This window comes from Cinclus cinclus, chromosome 2 (assembly GCF_963662255.1).
Source record: "Cinclus cinclus chromosome 2, bCinCin1.1, whole genome shotgun sequence".
Taxonomy (NCBI): domain Eukaryota; kingdom Metazoa; phylum Chordata; class Aves; order Passeriformes; family Cinclidae; genus Cinclus; species Cinclus cinclus.
In genome coordinates this window covers 33,132,408-33,153,875 of record NC_085047.1, presented here as the reverse complement: position 1 = coordinate 33,153,875, position 21,468 = coordinate 33,132,408, and the positions used below count along the sequence as shown (strand labels likewise).

At 46.4% G+C, this 21,468-nt stretch overlaps 1 protein-coding gene across 1 annotated transcript in view; it reads left to right on the top strand.

Moving 5' to 3' along the window:
* The first annotated feature begins 482 nt into the window (after positions 1 to 482).
* The window catches only part of GAB2 (GRB2 associated binding protein 2), a 40,919-nt gene continuing 19,933 nt past the window's right edge, over positions 483 to 21,468 (top strand). Inside the window, exon 1 of the mRNA XM_062487484.1 lies at positions 483 to 759. Within this exon, the coding sequence (XP_062343468.1) occupies positions 498 to 759 (262 nt within the window). The 5' untranslated portion in view covers positions 483 to 497. The remainder of the gene's footprint in view (positions 760 to 21,468) is intronic.

Below are 21,468 nucleotides of genomic sequence, written 5' to 3'. Positions count from 1 at the left end.
ATGCTCTCAGGGGTTTTTCTGAAGGTTAGGACACCCAGGGTGCTGCATCCGAAGTGCCTCAGTTCCTCCAAGCTGCTGGAAAGCATTTTGGCATAGTGGCACCCGGTAATGCCACTGCACAGATTATCCCACATCACGGAGAGAAGGGCATTTGGGTCCTGGGAGCATGTCTGTAGGGTAGGAGTAAGGTTCCTCTGAGCCTCAAGACTGGCACCTTTTGGGGTCACCTTATGCTATGATGCTATTTCAGTATTTAATTCTCCTGGATTTTAGTATCAAACTAAAGAACTGAGCTGAGTCTGTTCACCTCCTGCAGAGGTGAGCGCCTGAGCAGCATCCCAGAGCACCCCATGGTGGAGAAGTGCCGTGTTCCTCAGTGTCACCCTGTGCCTAGCAGTGGTTTTTCACTCTCAGAGATTCAGCAATGGGGTTCATGCTTGTTCTTATCTTGGTTTCAGGCATGGAAGAAACGGTGGTTCGTCCTGCGCAGTGGTCGGATGAGTGGTGACCCCGATGTCCTGGAGTACTACAAAAATGACCACTCCAAGAAACCTCTGCGTGTCATCAACCTCAATTTCTGTGAGCAAGTGGACGCGGGCCTCACCTTCAACAAGAAGGAGCTGCAAGACAGCTACATCTTCGACATCAAGACAAGTGACAGGACCTTCTACCTGGTGGCTGAGACGGAGGATGACATGAACAAATGGGTTCGCAGCATCTGCCAGATCTGTGGTTTCAACCAGTCTGAGGAGAACACAGGTACCATGAGAGACAGGCCCATGGCTAAGAGCATATTCTTTCTTATCCTCCCAATGGGCCCAGGTCCTCTTTCAGATCAGACCTGTAGGAGGGGGGTGCAGCCTGCCACAGGGTTGGGGGAGCTGAAGTGGGAAATGGATGTACTGTGGGAAACTTTCATGAGGCTTTTCTCCCTTTGACATCTAAAGAGCTGTCTTGGCTACTGTGAAAGCCAATCATCTTCACCCTCTGTAAGTGTAGAGCTTTCAGTCTCTTAAAAGAAATTGGTGGTATTTGGGGACTTTATTAGCTGCAGCCTTTGTCCCTATCAATCACCAAAATCCCTTTGAGAGTGGTGGAAACCAGCAGTCAGAATCCCCCTTGCTCAGAGATTTCAATCCTGTGATGAAGTAGGGGGAGAAGCTTTACTGGAACCATTTTCTTTTCCACTGCAGTTGTCCCCACTGTGGGCAGGCTCTCATGTGGAGGACAGACATAGTCCCTGCACCTGCATCCCCGTCTCCTCCTGGGGCCCTCAAGGAAAGCGTTGGGAGGGGGAAGAAAAACTCCAGGGAGTTTATGTGCAGTGAGGGACACCTGTTGTCTGAGTTGTGCTCCACCACCCAAACTCAGTTGCGCTTGGGCAAGCCTCTTCATTAAGCACCGGTGAGCTGCCTCTGCTTTCCCAGTACCACAAGAGCACACAAATCCCAAGTGAGATGGGATAGGGAAGTGAGCCTGTGTTGCAGCTCTGCAGTCACTGCCCATCCTATTATACATAGTAGCACTTCTGGTTATCTGCTTCGTCTTATCCATTGTCCAGTCTCCTCCAAGGGACTGCAGACCTGTGCTCTGTCTACATGCAACTCCCTGTAATAACGTCCAGCTTGAGTCTGTTTTGGTCCCTGGTGGAGCAGCTGCCATCCGCAGGACTTGAAACCCTGCCAAGAGCTTGTCAGGCAGGACAGCAAACAAAGCATCGCAGCAGCATGGGTGAGATCTCCACTGACTGACGCAGGAAGCAGGATGTCACCTTGGCAATGGGTGCACAAGTGGCAGAAAGGATCCTTGATAATGTTGCCAGCCAGGTCTTTCAGGGAAAGGTCAGGCTAAATAAATTACATACCGTTCCAATGTCAGGAGTGCAGCCCTGGAGGTTCAGCAAAATTGTTCAGGCCCCTTTTTTAAGAGCTATTTCATTGCAGGATTTTCCATTTTACGTACATTCAGCTAGGGGAACTGTTTTTCTTCTCATTTAGTAAAATGAGCTTTCAGCCCAGCAGCAGCAGGATCGATACAGGACTTCAGTGAAATATAAATCTGGGCAGCAAAAGGAAAAACAATCTCCCACTTGCAAGTACATCTGTCCCAAAGGGCACACAGGGATCATCAGGCTGCAGATATCCAAGCACTATTCCCTGCAGGATCATGGAGTGACATCAGCAAAAGAGGAACAAAAATCCCTATTTGTAACAGAATCACAGCTCATTAATGCTGTAGGGAAAGTACCCACTTGAAACAGTACCCAGCTGCCAAAGTGTGATTTTCTGAGTAAGCCAAGAAAAAGCCTGCAATGGCAAATGCAGCAGATGTGTCCAGATGCTGCAGCAGAGAGGGAGCATTAATTATTCAGGGCTGGTGCTTCACCTCGGTCCTTGCTGAAGCAGTGACCCCATGCTCACCTTTCCTTCACCATCCCTGCTAAATAATGGCAAATAAATCATCAGTTTCACGAAGTGGGTAATGTTCATTTGAAGAACCCATGGCCTGAGGCTGGGCAAAGAAGTTGAGGGGTCGTTGGAGCATGATGGGTGTTGGGAGTCTTGTCCATCTTGGCGTGTGTAAGGTGATTGTACATCCTTGGTAAGGTGTCAGCTGGAGGGAGTAATGAAGCAGTTGTAGCAATGTTTGTAAGTGTGCTGTGCTGAGCTGTGCTCCCTCTTCATCACCTTCTTGAAGTCAAGGGTGGATGGATGGGAGAGGATCAAGAGTTTGTGTGAGATTAAGACAGTTTATAGGTAGAAACAGAGTTTGGGACACTTGGGATTTTGTTCTTGGGCATTCCTCCCCTCATCCTGTGCCTTGTTGTGGCCTCTGTCTTGGTGAATGAATCAGTAATTGGATGAACCAAAAAAAGGGGGAGGAAAAGGTAACCATCATGAGCAGGAATAGCTCCATGCTAATTGTAGCAATTAATTAACTAAAGCTCCTTCTCCCAGCAGACAGGCAGCATGGTGGAACAGGAACAGAAACTGACAGGGAAGCCACTGTGCACATTCTTCTGGTTGTACTTGTTCCTGGGTGTGTGACTGCTTTACACTGGCCCAAAAGCCTTGCTGGTTCTGGCCCCACAGCCATGCTGCTCCCAGCTGGGCTGTGGCCACATCCTGGATAGGGGAACACTCCATCACCGGCAAACTCATTTGCTGCAGTTGCCATCGTGTGCTGAATTACTGCCTTCTCGAAGGGACACCCACACCAGCTGAGCCCCAGCCACCAGTCACTAGTTTGCTTATAACCCAGTGGTGATGGAGGACAAAGTCATAAGCTTTTGGGGCAGTTTGGGCAAAAGCCTGTTGCACCAGATCCCCATGACGATAAGGAAAAGGCAGGGTAAAAAGGCTTTTTAGCATGATTTAGTAAGCAAATGGGCAGCCTGGAAGCAGTGATGCAAACCCTCTGCACCAGTGTGGGACCGTGCTTAGGTGCTGCCCACGCTCCCAAAAGGAGAAACAAATAAAAGGTAAACAGATTTACACCCTTTGATGCTTCTTTCCATTTGCAGCTCAATGGGAGAGTGTAAATTTTCTGTCACTTGGTTTTCACATTAGTCCTTCATGTCCTGTCTAGACAGGGGGACTCTCAGGATTAAGAAGGAGGCTGGACTTTAGGGCAGTTGAATGTCAGGCTATGGCTCACTGCTGGTTTGCTGATCTCCAGCTGCATTATACATCTGGCTCAGCGGAAGGAAGCTCGTTTCAGGCTCGGGGGCTTGAATGTCAGTGAAGCAGAGGGTCCTGCTGGCTGTCCCAAGGAGCAGCTGCTCAGCAAACCTCCCCGGTGGCTTTGTTCCCTGCCCCGACCTGAAAATAATTGCAGGGCAGCACAATTACATCTGCCAGGAGAAGGGAAATTAAACTGATTCTAAAGTGTTTACCCAGACTGTGGCAAAGCTCTTTGTTTCTCTTAACACCTATTTACTTTGAGAGCTAATTACTGTTTTTGAACAAGCAGAACCTCACAGGATCCCAGCTCCTCTGCATGTCTGAGGAAGCCGACCATTCTCAAGGAAAGTAGTTTTGCTCCTGTCTCAGTGCTGCCTTTACACTGCAGTTTGCACTGCTGCCACCTTGAGTGTTTCAAATACACAGGGGGGAGACCAGCCAGGGACCCTGGGCCACGGGCTACATGAGAAAGGCCAGCATGTGGGTATTTCAAACCATCTGCATTTTCCCTGCCCTAGTGGGCAGGCAGCCAGGGCTCAGCTGTGAACTGGATTTTCTCATATGCTTTGTTTGTTGAAGTTAAAAAAAATACCAAATCCCACTAAACATATCTCATGTGCCATTAACCCTTTCTGAAGCTGATGCTTCAGCCAAAACTCCTCCTTGTCCCATCCCCAGTATGACAGAGGTGCAGCTACAGCAGCCTGTAGTTTAATTTCTCACAAACCAGTGTGTCCCCATGCAATGAACATATCCTTGCAGGGACCCTGTGCAAGGATTAGTTATTTTGATGGAATCAATAACTTTATTAACTTTATGTCAATTTACTGTGCCAGCCTCAGCACCTCCCTGGAGTTCCTCTTCTGCCTTCTCCATGGAAAAGGGGCTCTTTCAGGGGCTTGGATTTGTGGGTGCTGACCGAACATGGGTGGGAGTTTAAAAGCTTTTTCATGCACATCATTAATGCCCCTGTGCTAGAGGTTTAACCTAGGCATGAAATCAGGGCAGGCAATATTTGCAGGTAAGTAGATGTCCTTGCTCTGAGCTGAAAGCTCCTTCCACTTGGAGAGGGTGAGGAAGGCGTGGGAAAAGGATGGCACCGGGCTCCTGCCCTGATGGGTTGTGTCTGGCAGCAGTAGCCTCTCCCACCCAGTCCAGGCATGCTGCCTTCTTTTTTTTTTTTTTTCTTTCCATCTGGGACTTAATTTCTTTTATTTATTTCTCTGCTTTCTGTCAGGGACTTGCTCCAAGGCAGTTCTCCGCTCAATCTCCAAGGCTTGGCATTGGTATTTTACATCATGACAGGCATCGGTCTCCAGTAATCCCAGCAATGTCTCGCTGAACGTAGGTCAGGGCTGAGCATTAAAGTTTAATGGAGATGTGTCTCTCCTTCCTCCTTCAACTCAGACATGCTCATTCTAGCAGTTTAGTGGATCAGCCTCTGGATACCAGTCACTTTCTGCTCACACTGATGAGATCTGCATCTCATATGCTTGGGTCTCTTTGGCTTGGTTCTGCCCCAGACCCTCCACCAGTTGCCCCGTTCCAGCCCATGAGAGCAAATTTATTGCTCTCACTTGACTTCCTTTGGCTGGGGGTCCCATATGGGCTGCTGGCTGGTTGCTCCCCAGCCTGCTGCCTGCAAGTCTGTGTTATGAACCCATCTGGCTGCTCTTGCACCCTCCTCACTTCTCTCCCAAAAACTTGTTTGCCCTAGCAACAGGTCAGCTCCACTGATTCCTTGCAGCCAGCTTTTTCTGGCTGTTTGCCCAACAAAGGAGCCTCAAGATGGACCAGAGAATAAAAACAACAGAAGACTCCCTGAAGACTTGCTGGGAGGACAGGAGCTGCTCAAAACTCAATGAAGAGGCTGTGTGCTGCAAGACTAGAGTAAAACCAGGTTTGAACATTGTATACCACTCACCTCTCCAAGATATTCCCAAGTCACCAGTGTTCCCTGTCCCTGCATGCAGGAGCAGGGCACCAGGGAGCATGTGCAAGGTGAGAGTTCCTGCATTCCTGCCACCACTACCTCTCCCATAGTCAGGAAGAACCAAAGCAGAGGGGAAATGCACAAGACCAGGTACTTCCTTGCTATGGTGCCTTGCACATGCCTCCTTCCTTCCCTTCTTGTGCCCTGGAGGAGTTACAAGCCCAGAGCCCATCTAGGGAGTATGCAGAGACTGAGGAATGTGGGATGAGAAATGGGGGCAAGGAGGGCTATGTGGGGGTGTCCTTGTGTCCCCGACAGCACCCAGGCCCTGTGTTCTTTTGGGATCTGCAGGCAGCACTGCCACCTAAGGGTAGCGGAGCAGGCAGCCCCTTGTGGAGCCTTGTGCCCTCAAGTGGGCCATGACTTCCTAGAATTATAGAATGCTTTAAGTTGGAGGGGACCTTAGAGATCATACAGTTCCAACCTCTCATCATGGACTGGGACACCTTCCACTAGACCAGGTTGCTCAGAGCCCCATCCAGCCTGGCCTTGGACACTTCCAGGGGTGGGGCATCCACAGCTTCTCTGGACAACCTGTGCCAGTGCCTCACCACCCTCACAGGAAAGAATTTCTTCCTAATATATAATTTAAACCTGCCCCCTGTCAGTTGAAAATTTATTTCTCATTGTACTTGACTTTTTACCTTCTGTTGACACAAGTCAGTTGGTCTTGACTCCATCTTTAAGCCTTTGTATGAGTAGTGCTTGGATATCAGCTCACATGGAGTCCAGCCTGTCTCCTGGCAGGTGGTACAACAAGCAATGAGCAAGAGTATGTTTGAACTGAGCTTGACCCATGGGATGGATGGTGCATATCTGCTTGGATTCTTTCCAGATATCTCACCTTCCCATGTTTGTTCACCCACCCAAAGACCTAATGTCCCCTGTCGCTTTTGGGACTTGGAGGTAGCTTGTGTTTGGACAGGAATGTGGAGCCTTGAGCCCTGTACTCTGAGCTGCTGTCCCACCATATGTGCAGATGCAGCCTTCTCAATGCTCCCATCAATACTTTCAGCACTTGGTGTCAAGGAGCTCCTTCTTTTAAAACACCTGTGTCACATCTAGATCCACTGGTTGCACAACTCAAGGGTATTTGGCTCAGACCCCTCTCATGCTTTTCTTCATGTTCTGAGTGTTCCTAACAATGGAAACAGCTGTGGCTGCAGATTCGCTCAGGAGGACAAATGCAGATGTTGTACCTCAGCCCCAGGTTTGACCCAGCCCCACTGGAATAGGTGGGGGAGGCCCAGTGGCCCAGACTCACTTTGCACCAGGCTCATGGTTAAATTTCAGGGGCATGCAAGCCCCTTCTTGCCAAAGTCAAAGTTCATTCCTTAGCCTTCCTGCCACTTTAAATTTGTTCCAAACTTCCCTGACCCTGGTTTTCCTGCTCCACAAACAGCAAGTTATTTTAAGATCTGACACTGTTCAGCTTTTATTTCTGTGTAAACAATACCAGAGATGGGGTGGTATTGGCACAAAGGAGCAGCTTGAGAGCAGTTAACTGCCTGCTGTCTTTTTTCCCCATTTTTCCCTCTTTCCCTCTGGAGATAAGCTAGTTGAGGTACTGATGAGTCTGCTGAAAAGCACCACTAATCACCTGGAATTTGCTTCCTAGAAGACAGAAACAGGGAGCGATCCTTGCTGATCTCTGCCAGCTGGTCAGGGTGTCCTTGCTGTGATGCCCGTGGCAGTTTGGAGAGGGAACTGATGCTGCTAAGAGTGAGACATGTTTGAGTGGTTGTAGTCTATCCACTTCTAGGGAGAAAATGAAAAAAAAAAAAAGTCTACAATGAGACTAGTCATTTGCACCCTGAAAGGGGCCATTTCTTTCCCTTGGTTCTCCAAAGAACTATGACTCATGAGCTCAGGTGTCCACTTTCTCCTAAAACTCATCCCACCTGTCTCAGAATTGCTATCAAGGCCTTTGCTATCAAGCTGGATCTTCAGTGATTTCATTTTCATAATTTCATTTACACCAGACAACAATCAACCCCTGCTATTCTTTCATACCTTATTCCTCTTGCTGTACTCTGCTCTTCAGCATGCTGGGTTCCCAGAAACATTGCAGGACCAGAGTCAACACTGCACTGCTGTGGTGGTCACTGCCCTTGATACCAAGAGGAAGTTTCCTGCCCATATAGGTGCCAAGAAAAGGGCAGAGGAATGCATCCTTGCAAGGATGCAAGGGAAAAGGTCTTAAGGTACCTACATGATAAGAAAACCAAGCCTCTGGCTTCAGGGCATCTGATGTAATCAAATCTCTGACATTTGCAATGTTTGGACCAAGACTTTCTTCACAGTTTGCTTTTTTGGAAAATTTAGGAATTCTTAGGATTTTCTTATTTAGATGTTTTTAGTATGACTGTGGACATTTTGAAGAGGTAGAACTGAGAAAAATCCAGATTTGTGAGCCTCGTGTTTGCAAACCCATAGCGCTGCCATCCCAGAGAGCCCATTGGAAGATAAGTGTTTGTTGAGCCTCCTTTGTCTATACCCAGCAGTGATGGGAACTGGCAGAGGATGCAGCTGTTCGTGGGAGCACAAGGTTTATAGGCAAAAAATGCTCTTATCTCACTGCAAATAATAAAACCATCAACCAGCAAAAAAAAAAAAAAAATTATGCTCAGCTTTCTAAAAGCACCAACAGCCAAATACTCCAGCTCTTCTTGACTGTTTCCCAGCTGGCGCCCAGCTCAAGGGTATTCAACTGGCCTCTTCTGAAGATAAATACAGAGCTGGAGGACTGGGGCCTTTGGGGAAAATCCTGCCCTTTCCTGGCCAAAGTCCCACTGGGTTAGCTGAGCTAAGGCTGGGATTTGAGCTGGGAGAGAAGGAAGAAATGTGAGGTTCAAGAAGTTTGAGGAATTTTTTAGAGCTAAAAGCATTGTCCAGCCTTTCCAGCACAGGTTTCCTTGCATAGATTGACAAGCTGAGTTCACATCTCAGCCCTGGCCAGGGCTGTCTCCTGGCCTGGCATCCAGAATCAGAAACCCATTTAACATAATTATTTGTTTTGTAATTGGCTTTTATGGCTATGAGCCCTGTCAGATGAGCTCTGTTAGTTTAATGGGCACAGAGGAATTTTTAGGGTGACTTACTGACCGTGGAAAAATGAACAGGGCAGACGGTATCAGCAGTGCATCAAAAAACAAAGCCATGCAAAGCCCTTGGAAACAAAAACAGCTGATAGACTTGGAGTGAAGTGACACTGTCTGAGCAGAACCAAGGGAGAGAAGCATTTCTGGGTGCCAGCCAACTGAGAAGAAACTCATAGTCAGATTCGCCTGTGTTTATATTTCCCAGAGGGATCTTGGGACTGTTGTAGCCCATGTGCCCCAGTCATGTGCTTTGGGATTCATGGAGCTGCCATGAATCTGTGTCTGCAGAGTTTCTCAGGCATCAGAGCAGGACACAGTTCCGCAGGTGATGCCCAATACATAGGAACCAGGCTGGGAAATGCAATGGACAGAGAACCCCAAAACACAAGTGCAAGCAGGTTGGACAAGGGAAGAAAATCATCTTTGCAAAGGATAATTTTCTGGCATTTTTTTGCAATGAGACACCTTTTTTTCCCCACCAAGTAAATGTATTTCCCCATTTCTTCCCTCCATGCATTTCCCATTGTTCCCTCCAAAGCTCTGAGAGGGACATGGTTTTATATGTCCTGTGCACTGCTTTGTAAAACCTGATAAAAGCCAGGACAGATTTAGATTCTCATTTCCCGGACCCCAATACCTGTTTGCTTGCTGCTTTGTATTGCTTTATATTTCCAATTAAAACCAGGCCTGCGCAAAGGGAAAGCTTTCTAAAGCCTTTAAAGCCTCCAAGTGAAGGTACATGGAGCAGGAAGGAGACATGAAGCTGTCTATTCCTGTGAACTTTCCATGACACCAGTCAGGGTTTGTTTCCAGACTCATTCTTATTTATGAATGCAGTAGCATTTATTACTGATTTTATCTGTAAAGATAGCATTTCTTCCCTGGATGGTTTCTATGCCTCAGTTATAATTACTGCCTGCTCCTCAAACACACTTTTGATTTATTTGCTGTGGTACAATATCAGAGCTGTAATATTGGCAATTACTAAGGGCTATGGGGCTTACCCCTGATCCAGGGATGCCCTCCTTCCACATCCCAGCTCCATCCAGGAAGGCTGAGAACATCTCTAAGGGTCCATCACTGTGTAGATGTAGCCACAAAACATGTCTTCTGCAATGCCAGGTGCTGCACAAGCACTGAGCAGAAAGGCAGCCTCTGCTTGAAATGGTTCATCACTAAGGCACAGTACAGATGTGTTGGTGCATCTTTTCTCCTGCCTGTATCCATTTGCTGCCAGAGGTACATCAGCGAGGGTGCCTGTTCCCTCCAAGATGGGAATGGTCTTTAAAGGGACACTTGGCCACAACTCCAGAAAAAGCTGTTTAAAAAATGAGACTATCCAGGAAGATTATGTATCTCTTCCCCACTTGCCCACAGTCAGCTGCTTCCCTGTGGGATTCAGACAGAGAAGGGCGTTATGGTTTCCACCAGGCATCCAAGGACCATCTCTGCCATTTTTCCATGCTTACCATCACTTTAAGCCACAGAGGATGAAGCAAATATTTAAAGCCGGGGGGAAAAAAAAAGTCCAGCCCCACAAAAAAGCCAAAAAACCCCACCAACACAAGTCTTCATCCTTGGAGGTACTCAAAACCTGTCTGGACACAGTCCTGACCTGCTATAACTGCCCCTATATCCCTCTGGGTCAAAAACCTTCTCCTGATATTCAACATAAACCTCACATCATCACTTAACTGGGAATGTAGCTTCCTTTTATACTTACGGGGCTGTTGTCACATGCTGAGGAATGTGTCTTGTTTGCACCTTTGATTGATTGCCACCCTTTATATCTGTTTATTAAAATGGAAAATAACATTTCACCTCAAAAATGTCATCATGTGCTCTCTCAGTTCCACATGACCTAATCCCATTCCAGCCAGTGCAGCTGCTTGTGCCAAGTTTTGGTATGATTACCTTCCGTCGTTTCACTGCCAAGCTGTCCCTGTGCTTGCGCACCGTTGCTTTTGAGAGTAAGCTGGAGTGGAGTGACTCATTGCAATTGCTTTTTTTTTTTTTTTCCATAACTGACAATGAATCCTCTTTTTGAAGTGTTGGGCAGGTGTCTGGGCGCTCGCAAATCCTTCATCACCTGTAAAAGTGTAGTGAACGGCTGTTGTGCTGCCTGTGGCTCCATCCTCACCTTCGTCACCTGCCCTGCCAAAGCACCACCTTGTTTGACATTGCTGTATGTGTAAACTCTCCCCTCAAGACTGCATGTGCTCCGCACAGGGCTAAACCTTGATATAAAGCCTTTACGATGATAATTATTTTTGCTGGCTTGCCATGATGGTTCATATTGCTCTCCAGTGAGTCATGATGAAGTCTTTCAAATACTCACTTGAAATCCATAAATTCTGTGATTAATCCTTCTGCTACTTGATGGTTGCTTTGATGATTAGTGTTGGGGTCAAAACCTGGTCAGTACATGGTCTTCCAACTGAAGACAAAAAGGGAGCTTATAAAAAAAAGGGAGAGTGGCATTTTACATGGGCTGATAGGGATAGGACAAGGGGGAACAGTTTTAAACTAAACGAGGAGAGAGTTAGATTAGATGTTATGAGGAAACTCTTTACTTGAGGGTGGTGAGGCACTGGCACAGGTTCCCTGGAGAAGCTGTGGATGCCCAGATGGGGCAGTATTCAAGGCCAGGTTGGATGAGGCTCTGAGCATGGTGGTCTAGTGGAAAGTGTCCCAGTCCATGTCACGGAGTTGGAATTAGGTGGTCTTTAATATCCCTTCCAACCCAAGGCACTCTGTGATCCTATGAAAATGCTACCTTCGTCTCTTGAGATTTGCCTGAAAAAACTCCTGATAGAGCAGAAGACTGTTTTTTCCCAGAAAGCACTGTGGTATCTCCCAAGTCTTTACGTTCTTTTTTACCTTTTTTTAAATTATCTCAATCCCAGTTTATTGACTCTTGTGGCTTTTCCTCATCCCCATGATTCTAAGAAAAGGGGGTAGATTTGTGATTTTCATTTGAAGTTCAATCATGCCTTTACAGCTTTATTATGGTTTTAAATACCGTTATATCTCATCTTTAGCAACAACATAACTTCTTCTGAGCATCTGAGATCCCGTTGGTTTTTTCTGTTATGCTCCAGAAACTCACTTCCACCATTTCTTCTACCTCTAAGAAGAACTCAAGAGTACAGACTCAGAAATGCTTTGAGTTTCTTTGGCACAATGTTGGAAGGACCACCCTTCTGCCCACCGGTAACTTTTTAATGGAGATAAATTCAGGTTTTCCAAGTCCTGGGCAGACAGAGGTTTGTGTGCTAGAAAATCCACTCATATCTCAGTGATGAGAGCACATGCTAGTGGTCTGGTGTCTCAGGGTGCCATCTGAAGGGAAGGCAAACCCCATGTTCACAGAGCTGTACGATGCAGTGGTTTGTTTTACAGCTAAAGTGGCTCATAGAATTAGTATTGCCATGACTGCAAGAATGCCCTCAGTCATATTAGATAAGTTAAAATATTTGCTTTAATAAGGTTTATGAGTGATGAGGTGACACACAAATGGGTGTTCCCTGCAGGTGCATTGCTGCGTGAGTGATCCCTGTCAAGTTCTTGGATGTCTCCAGAACAGTTGGAGTTGAGAGGTTGGGGCAGGCTGGCTTCTAGTTTAGTCTGGTCCCAGTAGTCCCTGCATTCCCGTGGTTGCAGCCAAAAGCCATTATATCCTGGCTTATTCTTTCCATCATCTCTGGAGAGAAATGGGTATAATGTACTGTGTATTTGTCACCATTCCACTTTTCATCCCATAGATGAAGGATAAAGATGGGTCTCACCCAGATCTGTCTCAGCAGCCAAATACACTAAGTTCAGACATGTATCACACCAGTAATTAAAATCAAAAATTAAATAAATCCCATTCCTGTGAGGAAGAAGGAATGCTCAGAAGCTGCCTATATGGAGTCAGAGCAATCTGGGGAAATGTCCTTGCAGCAAGCAAAGGAGGTGACAAGCCTGAAACAAACTCCCTTTCAAAGGCAGTGAAAATTCAGCATCTTCGTTTTCACTCCCTCTGGTATTCATTTTCTTACTCTTTCAGTGTCGATTTTGATTCACACCTTTTCATTTTGAATTTGAATTAATTTCAGGATAAAACAAGAATTGCACTTTCACATCTAAAAAGCACATGATTATGATTTTCAGTCAAAGAGGCACAGTCTGCCCCCAAAAAACGATCTGCTCTGATGAGAATGAATTGAAATACCTTGACCTTCTCTTCTTTTACTTAAAATTCACTTTTATCCTCTGAAGGTTTCTTGCAATTTCTGGCTTCAAACGATCCCTTGGCAAGTTCCTATTTTGATTAAATGGCGTTTTGCAGCTGGAGGATGTCAGAAGATTTTCACCTGGCCTTAAGCCAAGCACAAAGCACTGGGTGAGGCACTGGGCAAGAAGATGTGGATTTTGCTCTGGGTGCTGGTTCCAGCTGTGGTGGGTGCAAGGATGGGTGAGCTGCAAGGAGGGGAGTGTCGTCTGGTGCTTCTGGCTTTTAAGAGCTGGTTCGAGCAAGGAAGAGGAGTGTGAGGAAATGCTGAGTAAGCCCATGGGTTGGTTCCCAACCTGTGAGCAAGAATCAGAGCAGGGATGGTTTGCTTTGGTCTTTGGATGCCAGTGGATGTTTTGTACCTGAGTCAGGCAATGAATGCCAAAATCCAAAACTGTAACCGTGAAGGAGATTGTGATAAATCTGCCTTAGCTGAGTCTCCTGAGGACCAAGTCTACATTACGCTCCATTGCTCCTCTAAACGCAGCTCTACTGCTGCTGTGTGTCAAAAACAACCACAAAACCTGCCCGTGCTTTAGTGCACAGGGTTCAAACAGCAGCGTCCATGCTGGGAGTTTGCTCTGCTTCTCTGCAGAAATATCTAGCAGGGAAAGACTTGCTTGTGCATGACCAGTTGTGACGGGGAGATGGAGGGTGTCCAGATGGAAACAGTCATGCTCAGGGAAAAGAAAAGCAAGAAGATAAGATGGAGCTGAACTGATGGTGACCAAAGTCTGCCAGGTTAAGCCCAGTGGGATTGAGAGCTCCAGCCCACTCTGCATCTCCTGTAGCCACCCTCAACTCTTTCTTGGGGTGGTCCCATGGGGGCACAAGCCATGGCAGATGGGGAATGTGGCGACAGGGACACTACTGGAACTGACCCTAACACAAAATCGCTTGTGGGAGGAGCTGCCAGCCCTGTGTTTCTGAGTGCAAATACCACTCCAATGTATTGCACTGCTTTCAACCCACGCCAGTTCTTGCCTTTGGCACAAGCCACGCTCCCCACTCCCTGCCAAACCAGTACAGATGTTTTAACACCCACCAGAACCCAGATAATTACAAACAGAATCGAAAGACTGGTCAGAGTTGTTTTCTTTTAATTGCCTGAACTCTTAGCCGTTCTCAAGCAAGATGCTTCCCACTTTCGACATTGCTTTCAATGACATTTTTGTGGGACACATTGCTAATACTCATTTTGTGATTAGGGGAATGTCTAGAAGCCCCAGCCAGGAAGAGGATCACACCATGCCTGATGATGGTTACCACAGAGAAACAAGTGCAGGGAAGATGAGTACAGCAGCTGGGAAAACACTTTCATGGGAAATTAGAGCTAATTTCTAACCAGCAGCTTTTCAGCCATGGCACTGCAAAGCTCAGCTCATTTTCAAAAGAGTTTGGGGAGTGTTTTCAATAGGACATGTGGTCATCTGGCAGGAACAGGTCAGAGAATGCTGCAGGTCCTTCGCATCCTAGATCCTCATGGGAGGACCATGTGCTTACCATGGAGAGATTGTGAGCAGCTGAGATAAAGGAAGCAGCAGCATTTTCTGTTGTAACAGAGGGAAGCCAGTAACAAACACTTTGTTCCTGGTCTGTGCTTGTACAGCCCTAAGATACAGGAGTGTGGCCCATAAATGAGAAGCTTGGTTGTCTCAGACCAGTTGCAAACAGCCAGGTTTGAGTTTAACAGACAAAAACTGATTCAACATCAATGAAACCAGTTGTCATATGTGTCTGCCCTGAGGCCACTTAGAAAGCATCTGTGGGGAGAGGGACCAAGAAGACCCTGTCAGGCTTCACTCTACATGTACCACATAATTTCTTCTCATCTCTTCTCCATTAGGATGCTTTGAGGTCCTCCTGGATGTGCAGATGAATTTTGTCCTTGCATTTGTCATCACTGGCTGCTTGGGAGGGAGCTGAGCAGCACAAAACCCCCAACTCTGGTGGGATCAGGCTGTCTTCATGGCTCTCCCCTCAATACCTGATGCAAAATTCCTTGTCCGCCATGCCCAGACACGAAAATTTCCATCTGACATTATTCCAGTTCATTTCTCGTTGCTGTGGAGACCAATTTAAATGAAATTTTAGTATTTTGAAAGAGAATATGAGTCTAAGTCATTTGCCATGCAAGGTCCCATGCTAATAGCATTAGCATATTATTTGATTATGGTGATGTGTAGGGAATAAATTTCAAGTCCTTTTGCCATCATTGCATCTTAAAAGAAGAGGAAGAGAAAAACCTCTGGGCTTTAACCAATACTGAAGACCTTTACTGCATGTGAACTCCTGATTTCTGAATGCATAAAGCTTTGAGGGTCACAGGCATTTTTAACCTCATGGCAATGCGAATAGCTTGCTGGAAAGGACCTTTTCTTTCTCTGCTTCCACTGAGCACTGTTAATAGACTGTCTAATGGGCAGGACTCGGGTTTTTAATGACGGGCAGAAAAATCCAGGATGGCTTTTTGAGCTGTTTGCATTTTTCCTGGAGTGCTGGCATTGCAGAACCCATCGAGAGAGTGGCTGGGGAAGGTGCAGTTCTCCCCTTCCTTATACAGGCTTTTGCTTCTTGTATTTTGCCCTCTAATATCTTAAGAATGGCATTGCCTTCAGGATTTCTTCAGATGATCCCAGTATGGGGACAGGGTATGGCCCATGCCCCTAAATGAAAAGAAAAAACAAGAACAAGAAAACAAACAAGGAATCAAACAAACAAACAAAAAAACCACACAGGAAAACATTGCAGATAGCCTTGTTTTGAGAGAAAAGGCTGCAGAGATGAAAAAGAGAAGCTTACTTCCAGCAATAAGAAAAAAAAAAAAAACAAACAAGTCAGTCTCTACCCCTACTAGCATGTTTTTTGGAGCTGGACTGACTCTTGCTTGCATTGATTTCCCGGCTCTTTTATGGCTGGTTCAGGGATACAATATTGTGACCACGAGGGTTAATGGCTTCTTCTGTCTCCTCTCTGGATTTTTGCAGGGGTGAGCGTGATGGGCTCACCTGGAGCTGTGTGAGAAATGTGGAGCTCTACTGCAGCCACCTATCCCCATCTTCACCCCTTACCCCTGCACCACAGCTCCCACCTCCCTTTCCTTTTAACTCATCAGCTAAAATACCACCCACAGAGCAAAAATAATATTAATCTTATATAAAGGAGAGAAAAACAGAGTCAAACTCCTGCAGTTAGGTCTCATGCATGAGTGCAAATGCACGCATGAAGAAGGGGACTCTGAAGTGAGAAATTTGGGGGCACTCTTTTTTTCCCTAGCATTGCCTTGCTGAGCAATGGTAAAGCAGACCATAACAATGCTGCTGTTTTATTGACTCCCCAACAAACTGGGAGTTATAATGTCTCTTCCCCTACGGTAAGGTGAGTTCGAAATAAATTACTTCTGTAAAGAGCCAGGAATGGCAGTTCTTCTGTAATACAAAGTGCAAATATTTGGACCTCTTGTGCGCTGCCTTGAATAGAAATGGTCCTAAATCATGCATAAGTAAAATGGGCTCACATTTCCTCCGAGTGAAAGTTTTTCTCTGCTCTGCTGGAACATTAAAGACCTCCACTCCCACTATCTATAAAAAGGGCTATAAAATTTGAAGCGAGCTGTTAAGAAGCCCTGTCAGGGATTATACCAGGATTCATTCTTTCTCCTCCAACCCTGCTAAGTAAGGTGTGCACTCATGTTTGCTCAGGTAGGGAGAGGTGCCCACATACTGCTTGCAGTGAACAATAAGAGGACGAGGAAAAAATTGTTCAGGACCTAAAAGTAAGTTTTTCCTGGGCTAGGGGAAGTCAGTGGTGCATCAGCTTCTGGATTTTTTGATGATGTGTTGGACCACAGCACTTGGGTGAGACTGCTCTAGTGTAATTTCCAAAGGAAAACTGGGTTAGGGGGTGCCAAAATCATTAGTCATCATCATAAATAGTAATAACCAATTATAATAACCAATAATAACATCCAGTGCAATCCTCAGAAATAGGATGCCAGAGCTTCATGTCACATAGTAAGAGAGCTAGTTTGATCCTGGGCCATCATGAGTCTGCCTCTGGGGAAAAAGAAAACAACTTTCCTCATATAAATCTGTCATCTCGTTCTATAGCTCTTAATTTTCAACAGCTTCAACCCTGTCCTGCAGCACTGGCCTCCACAGACTGCTTGTACCTCCAGACAGACTTGGTAAGGATGCCCCTGGCATCTGCCAGAATCACATGTGCCACCCACAGGCAGAAAGCAGCTAATTCTACACCTCATCACCTTGGTTTTGCTACCTTATATACTTAGCTTGACAAAGGCTAGAATACCCACCTTGAGACCACTTTGTTACACCACATCATCTTTGCTCTTTTCCTCTGTTCCACCCTTTTCTTTATCCCATTTAATCAGATGGGTTTTGCATCCCCTCAACAGATCAGTTTTGCAATATCAGAAATGATGATCCATGAAGCAGAGTGAGATGAGGTTAGGTCTAAACAAGGCACCAAACGAGGCCCAGCCCTGCCCATGCTGCCACCCTGGGACTGTCCTTCATCCCTGGCTGTGGGTCACTGTCCCACTCCAGGACTCTCAGATAAGGGTGTCCTACATGGGATGCTCAAGGGCACACATCATCCATGTTTGTGAGCATGCACCTTCATCTGCTTTTATCTCCAAGCACTCCACAAGCACTCCCTCATAATAAAAACAAGTAAGTGCACACCAGGCATTCCAGTCTGGCCAAACGTTAGACTTCCAAGTATTGGCACGAGTGTTGAGCTCCACAATCAAGGGGCAGATTTGCTCTTCAGATGGTAACTGCCATGTCCAGCACATGGTGATACGAAACAGAGATGGGTCGCTGTCACCAAGGGCTATTTCCCACAGCAGGGATGGGATCTGGGGCACAGCCTCATCTTGCAGAAGCAAACCTGTGTTCTCCAGGGAGAAGCGTTGCAATGTTTCTCCCTTCTACCCCTTTGTCCTTCAAAGAATTGATTACTGTTAAAATAAGTGAGATATATAATGCTTTGAGGTCAGGACTTGGTTCCTTTACCTCGCTTCTCCAAAGCAAATGCTCTTACTTTGCCACTATTCTTCAGTTGTTTCATACAAATGCAGGCTGAGCACTGACACTAACGGAGAAACACGATGCTATTTATTGTCATCTATTTCTCACTGTCTCTCCCATAACTCTTTCTTGGGTAATTCTCCCTATCCTTTGTCAAATGCTTAAATAATTGGGAGATTTCACTGTTCTCCTTGGAGAAAACATAAGGAAACTAGCATAGGCTAAGTATCATTTAGATTACTGAAATTGTGTGACTGAAACCATGTCCTCAGCCTGCTTCACAGCATATCCTTGTCTGTAAAGGGGTGATGTTCCTCCTTTCCCTTGGCTAGTCTGTCCTGACCAGATCCCCAATGCAAATGGAAATGAGCATCAGAAACTGGAAAGGAAAAGCTCAAAACCCTTATGTCACTGTTGTCTCTCTACATTTCAGCTCTTCTGCAGTCAGGGATGAAGCTGTGCCCTGTCCTCACTTTTGGGAAGCTCAACTGCCCCTGCTTGGCGCCCAAAATTCAGGTAGTGATAAGAATTGGGGTGCCTATGTCCATGCACCGAGCTTTCCATTTTGAAGGAGAGGGGAAATTATCCAGATCAGATGCTGTGTCCCATGAACCTGCTGGAGAAAACCTTTAGTGATCTGCCAAGCCATCCTCGGGCTGACAGCAGCTTTTCCAAATGCCATCCAACTTGGAGGCGATAAGGAAAGCTCAGTAAATAAACCTTCCTCAAGTGCCATGCTCATCCTCATGGCATCCCGGGGCCTTTTGGCAGTACTGTGGTGTGTTGACTCATCCACTGGACATGTTGTTTGTCCTCTTCCTGCCAGGAGTAGCATGTGGATGGCTTGTTTTGGTAGGGTTGTTTGTCTTGTTTAAATCATTTCTTGGTCTTTGTGCTTGAGGAGAGAGCTGGCAGCAAAACCAGGGGTGCAGGGAGATTCCCATGAAGAAGGTTCCCCCCCTTTTTGCTAATAAATGATGGAATTTCTCCAAAGAGTGAGGAAGATGATGGTGCATGAGCACGTTCTGCTCTGTGCCATCCTAGGGATTGTTTCTAGTAGATTTCTACTATTCCCTCACTAAAAAAAGTCTCACTTGCCACAAGTTTTAACCAGCACAAAGTCAGCAGTGTTGTCCAAGGCTCTTCATGGCCAGAGCAGATCTGAGGAGCTCTTATCTGTGGAGCTCTTGGACCAGTCCTTGACAGGTTTTTGTTTGGGATCATGGGAATTTTGTGCCACTCAGGGATGCCAAGCAAGCCCAGCACCTTTGCTGTGATCAACCAGGAGCACAGGAATTTATCCACAGCATCATTTGAAGGTACAGGGAGTTGCAGTCCCAGCCTCTGCCTTCAGGTGGGGAACGCTGACTTTGAGGCTGTGGTGGAAAAGGACATTCAGAACAATTTCCAAAGGAGGCTGAGTTATTGTTTTGCTCAGATAAGCCCAGGAACACTGTGTGAAGCTGTGTGCGCACAGCAATAGTCGAGTGCTCTGAGCAAGGGAATTCAGAACTGTCAACGAGGAGGGAATTACTGCTTTGGGGAATTGAAAACATTCATAATAAGTTCCTGGCTTCTAGCCTAGTCCATCCTATTGCTGGCTGTGCTCACAGTTATGGATTTTTGCTTTGAGGATGGATTTCCAAGTTTTTTTTCCCCACTTTGCTGTAACACATGGACAAAAAGGTATACCTTAACCTGGACCAGTGAGTTCCAAGCCTTCAGCCAAAGGCCACAGACACCATGGGGTTTTTCAGGGCTGTGCTGCTTTGTCCCCACAGAGCTGCTGTCTTCTTGCAGTGGAACAGCTGTAGCCTGAGCCCAGCAAGATGTATGTGTGTAAATCGTGCTGCTGACATTGGATTTTAACTTGTAGGCGTCCAACACTGCCTTTTCCAGACCGTGAGAGTCCAATTCCCCAAACTCGAAGGAGAACTGGCCAGGAAATGTGGGGTTAAGATGACACTTCCCACATGGCCCCACTACATAACTTTAACTCTATCCCCCCTGGGAATGTCAGTAGGAACTACTCAGGATCTTAGCCTTCCTTGGCTGTACTTGATACATTCCCTCAACATAAACTCAAGATATCAACATCAAGCCAAAGGATTAGAGGGTTACGTCTATGCTGTTAAATGAAGGAGGGCCCTGGGTTTATCCATGGCCCCAAAGTGGATGGCTGTGAGGGACTGAGAATCATCATTATTTTTGGCTTGTGGAGAGATTGAGTTGAGTATCTTTGGTCATGATGCGGGTGGAACCAATGCCTGAAGGTATCCGGAGGGGATCCCATGGAGATTATTCACTAAAAGCACTGTGTGGATGTGGGAAAGGAGTGTTTGTCCTCATTGCTTGGCAGCTGGACACTGCAGCATGGCAAGTTGAAATGGCTTTGGGATCTCTGTCTTGTATTCATCCTCTATGCCTTACCCTCATGGGGATCTGTCTGGGTTTCAAGTTTATGTGGTATCCTGATTTTTCCCTTAATGTGTGCTAGTCTTCAAATGCTATTTTTCTGCCATGATTTCCTTTCTTGCCTCTTTTCCTGCTCTCCAGCAGGACCCTCTGTCAGCATGTGACCTGGACACATGAGCTGTCCTTTATTCTGGTGCCAAAAAATCCCACAACATAAAAAATCCAGACCAATCTTGGCAGTCTCCTTCAACAGGATTTATCTTTCCAGCCCTTGCAATACCCTCCCAGCCCTGCAAAGCAATCCATCTCTCACCTACTATTACAGAGTTCATCTCACAGACCTAATGGAGTACGTGAGTCCTGAATTGGCTTCCACTAATGCTCTCGGTGGCTGGGTCGCTGTGGGAAGCAAGCTGGGAATTCATTTTGAAAATCAATGAGGATGCCAATAGAGTGGCTTTCCCTAGGGAAGTGACATGCTTTTACCAGGCATTGTCTCCTTCCCCCCCTCTTCATCCCCCATTTTCATTTCTGTGATTGGAGTAACCGTGGAGTAATTCATCCTAATTTCAATCAGTGCATCTTTTGCACTTGAGTTTTCTGGTTTCCCCAAATCAGACTTATTTTTGTGGAAAGATTAAGGTCTCCTGGCAATGCAGAATGCCAGGGCTCCCTGAAGTCTTACGATTTGACGTTGCTGTGCCCTGGAGTGTTGCTGGGGACTGTCTCCTCTTTGCAGCCCCATCTCTCCCCTCAGGCTGTGTTAGCACAAATAAATCAGTGTTATTTCTGAGTCCCGGGTGTATTTTGCCTTGCCATCACGTTTTGATGCAATGGCAAGTGCAGAGCCTGCAGGGATAGTGTGAGAGGACAGCTCAGAGCTATTGGAGGGACCCCAACACAGTGAAGTTCATAGCTGTCCCCATAGGTGACCTTCATGCTGGGA